The sequence below is a fragment of the Gracilinanus agilis genome, chromosome 3 (assembly GCF_016433145.1).
Source record: "Gracilinanus agilis isolate LMUSP501 chromosome 3, AgileGrace, whole genome shotgun sequence".
Lineage (NCBI taxonomy): Eukaryota > Metazoa > Chordata > Mammalia > Didelphimorphia > Didelphidae > Gracilinanus > Gracilinanus agilis.
This window is the reverse complement of record NC_058132.1, coordinates 637,266,481-637,276,557: the sequence shown is the minus strand read 5'-3', so window position 1 is coordinate 637,276,557 and position 10,077 is coordinate 637,266,481. Positions and strand designations below refer to the sequence as shown.

Below are 10,077 nucleotides of genomic sequence, written 5' to 3'. Positions count from 1 at the left end.
ATAGTATTGATTCTAAGACAAAAGGTAAAAGTTTTAAAAAAATACATACAGGTCCTTTAGATGTGGGACAGGCAATTCTTAAAACTACTAAGAAACCTTTCAAGTCTTCCCAATACCATTTCAGCCCACCATAAATTCTTTATGTGAGAATCTCTTTGAATGAATTACAATTGATTCACCACAGTAATCTCCTTTTGTTTCTTAAAAATCCAAGAGATTCCAGTTCCTTTAGGCCAATTAACACATTCCACATCGAACAAAGGAGTCATCAGGTAACTCTACATTTATTATAACACTAGCTATGAAGACATTCTACTTTATAGACTCTACTGTATTTTCCCTTTTCCTCAAATTTCCTACAATTAGGTCTCTTAAACAGGAAGTTAAAGAGGTGGGCTGACACAGAAGGTACAGGGCTAGCCTTGGAATAAGAAAGATTTGAGTTCAAATCCCAACTCTGACTTTTTACTAGCTTTGTGACCTTGGGCAAATTACCTGACTCGTCTAACTTCAAGAATTCCCCAGGATTTAAATACTAAATCATAAGTTAGTTACTTTCTGAATTGGTGAAGGTAAAGTTCTATGCTAAGAATTCTTCATGAAATTCTTTATCCCTTATGCATTTACCTAAGTTGAATGTGAAAAGTCAATTACTTAAATGAATTGATAGAAAAATATTGACTGACTACTAAATATGTCCAGTACTGTGCTAAGGACTAAGAGAATTTAAAGAGAATAAGAATGGGATAGTTGCTCTTTTATTTTAAAACCCTACCTTCTAGCTTAGAAGGGATACTAAGTATTGGTTCTGAGGTAGAAATATAGTAAGGGCTAGGTAATTGGGTTAAGTGACTTGTCCAAGGTCACACATCTAGGAAGATTCTGAGGCCAAATTTGAACCCACTGGATGGCTCTCTATCCACTGAGCCACCTAGCTGCCCCAGGATACCTACCCTTAAGGAACATATAATTTTGTTGGGAAGGCATCTATGAAAAAGAGAGCAATGGATATGAATATCTATTAAAATATTATATTGTGAGGATAAGATTGTTTGTTCTATAGGATTTCTAAGAAGTGACTTGGGATTTAGTAATGATGATAGTTTTCTGCACTTACCTCCCTACTCTCCACTGTACTTCTGGCTCTTGGGGCATGGAATAACTTGGATGCTTCATTAAGTAAGCATCTGGTACAGTTTTATTCTCAAGGTAGATGAGTTGTCCACCATTGGAGTGAGTAATGAATAATAGTATTCAATTTGAGGGGTTCTAGTGCTAATATCATAACTTTGGCACCTTCCATAAACACAGGCAGCTACCTGCCCTCTCCCACCCTTTCTTCTGCCCAGGACCTATCCCTTTGTTTTTATCTGTGAGTACGTATAATTAACTTTTAGTGTTGGCTCCTAGAAATACTTTTGGTTGAAAAGTTCTAAAATTTGTTCCTGTCCACCAATTGCTCTTGTATGGTGCTCTTTTCCTTTTAATTCTCTTCTCCCAGTTACCCTCTGGTCAGAGTCAGATAGTAACTTCTTGCAGTGACTTTAAGACCCCAAAGTGAGGTTTCTAGCCAGTGGTGAATGATTACCTATGTCTATGTCTTTTTTTTTTTTTTAACCTTCTGTCTTAGAATCAATTCTGTGTATTGATTCCAAGGCAGAAGAGCCTAGCCAATGGGGCTAAGTGACTTGCCCAGGGTCCCACAGCAAGGAAGTGTCTGAGTTCACATTTGAACCCAAGACCTCCCATCTCTGGGCCTGCCTCTCAGACCACTGAGCCACCCAGCTGCCTCCATGCATCAATCTTTTTTTTTTTTATTTATTGAGTGTTTTATTTTTATTTTTTAAATTTTTATGTTTTCTTTTTCTCAATTGCTTGTAAATTTTTTAACATTCTTTTATTTTTTAAATTAATGTATTTAATTGATTAATTTAGAATATTTTTCCATAGTTACATGATTTAAGTTCTTTCCCTCCTTCTACTTCCTACCCCCCCTTCCATAGCCAACAAGCAATTCCACTGGGTTATACATGTGCCATTGTTCAAAACCCATTTCCATTTTATTCATATTTGCAATAGAGGGATCAATTGAAGTCAACATCCCCAATCATATCCCCATCGCACCATGTGATCGATCATATGTTTTTCTTCTGTGTTTCTACTTCCTCCATGTATAAATCTTAAGAGTAAACTCTCTGGAAACGGGCAGTTCTCGGATGACTGAATGTACACTGCTTATCATTTCCGCCCGTTTTCTGTTGAAGCTCTACCCTTCAGGTCTCAATACTAACCACCCAGGTGCCCAACAGGTCCAAGCTTTCATTCTAAGGAATAGCATTTATTTACTGTCCATAAGCCTGGGTCACTCCGTGACCTTGTTTTGTTTCTTGGCTCACTGCACAATAGAGTTGAAAATACTTTCTATTAACATCACAGTAGGGTTCTGAAGATGAATGAGATAACAGTGGTACAGTGTTCTAAGTCTTAAGAATACCGTACCATCAAAGAAAGGTGTGGAAGGAAACAGAATAATATCGTGTAATTAAATGGCAGCCTCCATTGTGCAGAGATGGGCAGAGGCAACAATAGAACCATTCGCCCACATATTCATCTCCTTGGTGTAAGGCGTCACTGTTCTGTTCCCAGTTAAAAACAAGCTCAGAAATGTCATCAGGGAATGAAGTGTGCAAAGTTGTTATGGAAACGAGAATGCTTTGGCTCTGAGTTATTTACAGAGTACTTGGAGGATTATCCCAGTCAACAAAATCAATCCCAGTTAAACCTCAGGCTGGCATGTACTCTGCCATCCCATGCCATTCTTGAAGGCTCTGGTGATCAGCTCTGCCCTCCCGGACCGAGGATGAAGCCAAGAACAAGTAGGTGTTACTCACCCTAATATCAGGGACACGGACGGAAGGTCCTTGTGTTTGGGTGTTAGAAGGTGCTTCAGACATGTCTTCACCAGGGAGAAGAATCCTGTGGGTGCCCTGAATCTGAGCATGGGGTGGATCTAGCCTGTCTTCTTCGGTCCCCCCAGCACAATATAACTACTGTGTACACAGTCGCCTGGTACTGTGGGATTTTCCCTGGCAAATCAGTCCTCCTGGAAGAGAAGCTAGTCTTTGTGGAGAGATATTTATAGCTGCAGCTGGCTATCATTTTTGGCCTCAATTGTGCAAATGAAGACTTTTGCAAGTGTGTTTTGTTTACTTAGCACGATCCTTTGGATTTTTTTTTATACATATACAGGCAATAAAATGAGGATATTCATCTCTTTTGAAGGAACTTATGAACCTTTTGATGTCTGGAGGGACGACACAGTAGAAACTGTAAAGCTGATGATAAAAGTAAGTGCTTCATGGGTCCCAGGAGACACTTTTGTCATTTAAGATCTACAAAATATGGTATACAAGTAACATTTGATATTTCTTTAAAATTTGTAAAGCAATTGGCAAATATGATCTCATTTCAGCTTCCATCGAAATCTGTGAGAGAGGCACGATAGATATGGCTATGTGGAGAGTAAGAAAGGCTCTTAGACATCACTGAATCCAACCCTCCTCATTTTATACATGAGGAAACTAAGGCTAAGAACTGAAGTGACTTGCCTAGAAGCTGACAGAGCCTGAGACAGGATTTGAATTCAGGGCTTCTTGATTCTAACCTTTGCACTTTAGCCAAGGCACCGTCTAGATGCCTTCTAAGTTTCCCTTCTAAATAAACAGAAAGTTGAAAATGTGAGAAATTTAAATCCTCTGCTTGCTATAAATCTTCTAAACCCATTCTATGCATTTTATTGATGCTCTTTTCTTTTCCTATTTCAATGTACCTTTTCAATGGCCTCCTCTGACACATATACACAAGGGAACCCTCTCTTATAACAAACTAATAGGGTTCAGTAAAACACGACAGCTCAATGGCCATGTCTGACAATGTGTGTCTCATTCTGAGCCTCTAGTCTTACCACCTTTGCAGAAGGGCATGAGGCATATTGACCACCAGTTCTCTAAAGTCACGATTCTTGTGATGAATTGAGCAACTCTGACAAAAGCTCAGGGTCAAGACTGGAACAAAATGAGACACTGGAGGAACATCTGACAGGACATTCGACAAAGGATAGCAGGGAAAAGACATCAAGAGCAGAAGAAGGATATTCAGTATCAATTCAGGTTAGCCAAGTTTCTCTGCCTTGGTATTCCCAGAGCTGGTGATCTGGTCAGAAACCTGAGACAGGAGTAAGTCCTGGCTTTTGTACTTTGCCAACGGACTAGTCCTTTGGCCCTTTGGGTTTATTAAGTCTCAAAGATAATCACAATTAAATAAAAAAAATGTTTTTTAATCCCATACCTTCCATCTTAGAATCAATAGTAGGTATTGGTTCCAAAGCAGAAGAGTGGTAAGGGCTAGGCAATGGGGGTCAAGTGACTTGCCCAGGGTCACACAGCTGCGAAGTGTCTGAGGTCACATTTGAACCTAGGACTTCCTGTCTCTAAGCCTGGCTCTCAATTCACTGAGCCACCCAGCTGCCCCCTAAATTTAATTTTAATTTTTAAAAATCTAAAAAAATTAAATAAAATTTAAATTTTAAATTTTAATTTTAGAACATTTAAATTAAAATTTTAATTCTAAATTTAATTTTAAAAACTTGCCTAGTTTCGTGTGGTCAGGGGCCATTGGATGTTGTTCTGACCACGCTTAACCATATAGTTTAATCTGAGAGAAGAAATCAGTGAGAAATTGAACAGGAACAGGAACTTTTCAACCAGAATGCACTTCTTTTCTTCAGGAAGTATCTGAGTTGCAACGGGGGCTATCTAGATTAGAGCAATACCTCAGCAAAATGTAACAATAAGGAGAAGAGCAGGAATAGGACTGAGTGTGACCTGGGATTGCCAGACTTCAAATAAGTCCCTTAGTAAACAAGTAACTCACATGATAGCCCAGTGATGTGTTTCTTGGGGGAAAATATTCTTTTGTAGAATTTGACTGTTTCCATACCATTGGAAAGAGGACGTCTAAACGTTTGCTGGTGATTTTATTAGAAATTATTATTTATTTTATTTTTATTTATTATTTATTTATTTTATTTAAACTCCTTGAAGGCCTGGACCATCTTGTTTTTCTTTTTAAAGCATAGTACTTAAGTATTGTTCAGTTGGGTCCAACTCTACATGGCCCCGTGAACTTTGTCTATAGGGTTTTCTTGGCAGATACCGGAATGGTTAGCCATTTCTTTCTCCAGCTTATTTTACAGGTGAGAAACTGAGGCAAATAGTGGTTAAGTGGCTTGCCCAGGGTCACACAGCTAATAAGTGTCTGAGGCTGGATTTGAACTTAGATCTTCCTGACTCCAGAGCCAATGTGTCCCTTAGCTGCCCCCTACCTTATGTATGGAAGGTGTTTATTAAATGTTTGTTAGATTGTACAGCTTGGGAGTGGACCTTAAATCTCCCCAGAGTTCTCCCAAGGCTCTTGTCTCCCTCTTGTTAGTACCATTGTCAAAAGTGGGGGTCCTGCTAGGGTGTTGACCTCAGGTACCTAAAACAGGCAAGTAAACTATCTACATTTGTAATTTATAACAATGCTTATTCCAAACATTCTTTTTCAGATTTAATAATAGTAATGTTAAGTATTAAAATTGAACAGCGGAGAAATTCCATGTAGACATTTTTCCTTCTGCCACCTTGGCCTTAAGGTGCTTAAAGATTTATTGGTCAGGGCCAACCGCTGAGAGTCCAGTCACCTGACGAACTGGAGGTTCCCCAAAAAAGAGACTCCTCGAGGACAGAATGAACTGTCAACAAGTGGGTGACCTAATATGGAAAATAGTCAGTTTCGTATTGCCATAGACACCAGGAAACTATAAAAGCAGCTTCTCCGAAACCAGGTGACATTTGTCTAGCCAGTGTTCGTCATGTCTGGCCTTGAATATGATACAATCCAAAATGGAGTGTAACAAAGGGAATGTCGTGAAAAGTTTAAGGAGGATCATTTGTAGATTGAGGGATTAAGGAAAGGTTGAGGTAAGTGATAAAGTAATAAAAAAAAAGATAAACTAATCTTGGAATAAAAAGAAGGATTTCAGCAGGCAAGAGTTATGGGAGAAACTATTTTCTATGTTGTTGACAGAGTAAATAAAGGTATAGAATGAGGCCAGGAAGGGAGTAAGTAGTCAGAATGAGAATGGAACCAAGTTTGGGAGAAGCAGAAAGTGTATTAAGGGTGATAGTGTGAAATATGGTTCTAGGAACATTGAAGGAGTTTTTATTTAATTCATAGGGCAGTTTTTGAGCCAAAAACTTTTTTTTGGAAGTTTTTGAGTTGGGGACTGAAAGTTTCTATGACGTAGGACCTTTCTTTGGTAGCTGCGTGATTGAAGACAGGAAAACCAGTTAAGATGTAGTTACAATGATTTTTACCCAAATCAGGAAGAACTTGATCTAGGGTGACTGCACTGGGAATTAATGGATTGTTTGCCAGCATGACTTACTTAATATATAAGGATACTTTGGATGTTGATTCAGACATTTCTATTTCAAAGCTAGTAAATCCAAACTTAGGTTTCAGAAAGGTGAAAATTCTCAACGTTAAGTCGCATGCAACTAAATTCCTTCATATCAACCAATCAATAAGCTTTTTTTTTTTTAAGATTTTTTTTTTTTAATTTTAAACCCTTAACTTCTGTGTATTGACTTATAGGTGGAAGAGTGGTAAGGGTAGGCAATGGGGGTCAAGGGACTTGCCCAGGGTCACACAGCTGGGAAGTGTCTGAGGCCGAATCAATAATACCTATGTGCCAGACACCACATGGGCACTGGAGATACAAAGATAAACTAGAAACCCTGCCCTTGGAGAGTTTACATATCAGGGAGAAAACATGTAGATGTGTAATTGTATACAAAATAATCCTAACTATTGGGAGTTCTACTACAGCACTTGCTTTGAAAACCACTATTTGTTCCAACCCAATTGATATATTGAGGAAAAGTATGATCATTAAAAGAATTTTTTGTTTGCTTCTGTGCATTTCGGTCGACCATTTGGCAGGTCATGCTTCAAGGGGGAGACATTTACAGGCCAGTTGTGGGTGGACAGGCATATCTTGGGGCCCATGGCAAGAGATACTGACCCCAACTAAGAGAAAGTGCTGGAGTGGTCATCTTTCTCTACCCAGGTGGAGGATAGGGTGAGATAAAATACTTCCCAGAACAAGAGATGGGAGTCTGGAGAGGTAAACAAAGAAAGGAAGGCTGGGAGCTCCCTAAGCTGGGGTGGAGCTCTCCCCACCCCAGAACACATACCACAATCATCCAGTCTCTTAGACTTCAATACCCAAGCTCCACTGGCCCAGTGAAAACCTTAGCCAGAGATAGTGAGGGCACACAGGCTCTGTGAAAAATGGGCTACTACTGTTGGGCTTGGTGGGGCCCGGGGGGGTGGGGGTGGGGGGTCTCTTGGGACACCTACAGAAGAAGCCTTCTTCCGAACTGCCCTGTTTCCATTTTTCTAGTTAGCTATGTTTGCAACTCAGTGTCATTTATAACCTTTCCTTCTCCCTGACCTCCATATACAATCAGTTCTCAAGTCTTGACACTTCCACCTTCCCAACATCTCTTCTGTCTATTCCTATCTTATCACTTTTCATATAAACTATTGCTACAAGCTCCTAACTGGTCCTACTGGATCCAGCCTCTCCTATTTCCTATACATCCTTCACACAGCTGAAACATTGATTGATATTCCTAAAGCCTAGGTCAGACTATGTAATTGCCAAGCTCAAGAACCTCTAATGGCTCCCTATGGCTTCTGGTTTAAAATATAAACTCCTTGATTTGACATTTAAAGCTCTTTTCCATCTGCCTTAAACTTATTTTTGTGGAATGATTTAATATCCTCATGTTTTCTACTTTCCCAACTTTACTTGCTGTTCCTTGAAGATAACAATTCTTCCCCTGCCTCCTGCACCTTTGGATAACCTATCCTCAATTCCAGGAATATTTTTTTCACCACCATGCCTCAAAAGTTCTAGCTTCTATCAGGCTTGAACTCAAGTGTCATTTTTGTACCCGAGACTTTCCCTGATCCCCACCCATGAGTGTCCTCTGCCTAATACCCAGAGCCCTCCAAAATTTAGGATTACATTTCCCATCCAACTACCTCAATCAGACAGATGGCTACTATAATGAATCTGTGATCTCAATGAAACATTAAATCATGGAATCACATGATCTCTGAGTTGGAAGAACCTCAGAGAGTCAGACTATACCTCAACTAGAATCCTCTCTACCACCTACTTGACAAATGATCATCCAGACTTTTCTGGAAGACTTCCAGTGAGGATTTACTAACTATAATTTTAGATAATTCTAATTTGGGGGGATCATTTTATTATTTCAAGCCAAAATCTTCCTCTCTGTACTTATTGCCTATTGCTCCCAGTTCTTGTCCCTACACTCAGCCAAACAGAACTAATTCCTTTTCCATAAATCCTGGAACTGAAAGGATAGCCTTTTTTTTTAAATTTAAACATTTATTAATAATCATTTTTAACATGGTTACATGATTCATGCTCCTACTTTCCCCTTCACCCCCCGCACTCCCCTCACCCATGGCCGACGCACATTTCCACTGGTTTTATCATGTGTCCTTGATCAAGACCAATTTCCAAATTGTTGGTGGTTGCATTGGTGTGGTAGTTTCGAGTCCACATCCCCAATCATGTCCACCCCGACCCATGCATTCAAGCAGTTGCTTTTCTTATATGTTTCCTGTCCTGCAGTTCTTCCTCTGAATGTAGGTAGCGTTCTTTACCATAAATCCCTCAGAGCTGTCCTGGGTCATTGTATTGCTGCTGGTACAGAAGCCCATTACATTCGATTTTACCACAGTATATCAGTCTCTGTGTACAATGTTCTTCTGGCTCTGCTCCTTTCGCTCTGCATCAGTTCCTGGAGGTCTCTCCAGTTCGCCTGGAACTCCTCCAGTTTATTATTCCTTTTAGCACAATAGTATTCCATCACCCGCATATACCACAGTTTGCTCAGCCATTCCCCAATTGAAGGACATACCCTCCTTTTCCAGTTTGTTGCCACCACAAAAAGCACAGCTATAAATATTTTCGTACAAGTTTGTTTATCTATGATCTCTTTGGGGTACAAACCCAACAATGGTATGGATGGATCAAAGGGCAGGCATTCTTTTATAGCCCTTTGAGCATGATTCCAAATTGCCAGCCAGAATGGCTGGATCAGTTCACAGCTCCACCAGCAATGCATTAATGTCCCAATTTTGCCACATCCCCTCCAACATTCATTACTCTCCCCTTCTTTCATTTTAGCCAATCTGCTAGGTGTGAGGTGATATCTCAGAGTTGTTTTGATTTGCATTTCTCTAATTATTAGAGATTTGGAACACTTTCTCATGTACTTATTGATACTTTTGATTTCTTTACCTGAAAATTGCCTATTCATGTCTCTTGCCCATTTATCAATTGGGGAATGGCTTGATTTTTTATACAATTGCTTTAACTCTTTGTATATTTGAGTAATTAGCCCCCTGTCAGAGTTTTTTGTTATAAAGATTTTTTCCCAATTTGTTGTTTCCCTTCTGATTTTGACTACATTGTTTTTGTTTGTACAAAAACTTTTTAGTTTAAAATAGTCAAAGCCATTTAATTTACATTTTGTAATTTTCTCTAACTCTTGCTTGGTTTTAAAGTCTTTCCTTTCCCACAGATCTGACAAGTAAACTATTCTGTGTTCACTTAACTTGTTTATAGTTTCCCTCTTTATATTCAAGTTGTTCACCCATTATGAATTTATCTTGGTGTAGGGTGTGAGATGTTGATCTAGACCTAATCTCTCCCATATTGTTTTCCAAATTTCCCAGCAGTTTTTGTCAAATAGTGGATTCATGTCCCAAAAGTTGGGCTCTTTGGGTTTATCATACACTGTCTTGCTGATGTCATTTATACCAAGTCTATTCCATTGATCCTCCTCTCTATCTCTTAGCCAGTACCATATTGTTTTGATGACTGCTGCTTTATAGTATAGTTTAATATCTGGTACTGCTAGGCCC

At 39.3% G+C, this 10,077-nt stretch overlaps 1 protein-coding gene across 1 annotated transcript in view; it reads left to right on the top strand.

Moving 5' to 3' along the window:
- Positions 1-2,860: 2,860 nt before the first annotated feature.
- Positions 2,861-10,077, top strand: part of ANKUB1 (ankyrin repeat and ubiquitin domain containing 1) — an 86,183-nt gene continuing 78,966 nt past the window's right edge. The window contains exons 1-2 of the mRNA XM_044669471.1: positions 2,861-2,882; positions 3,250-3,347. Of these exons, the coding sequence (XP_044525406.1) occupies positions 2,861-2,882; positions 3,250-3,347 (120 nt within the window). The remainder of the gene's footprint in view (positions 2,883-3,249; positions 3,348-10,077) is intronic.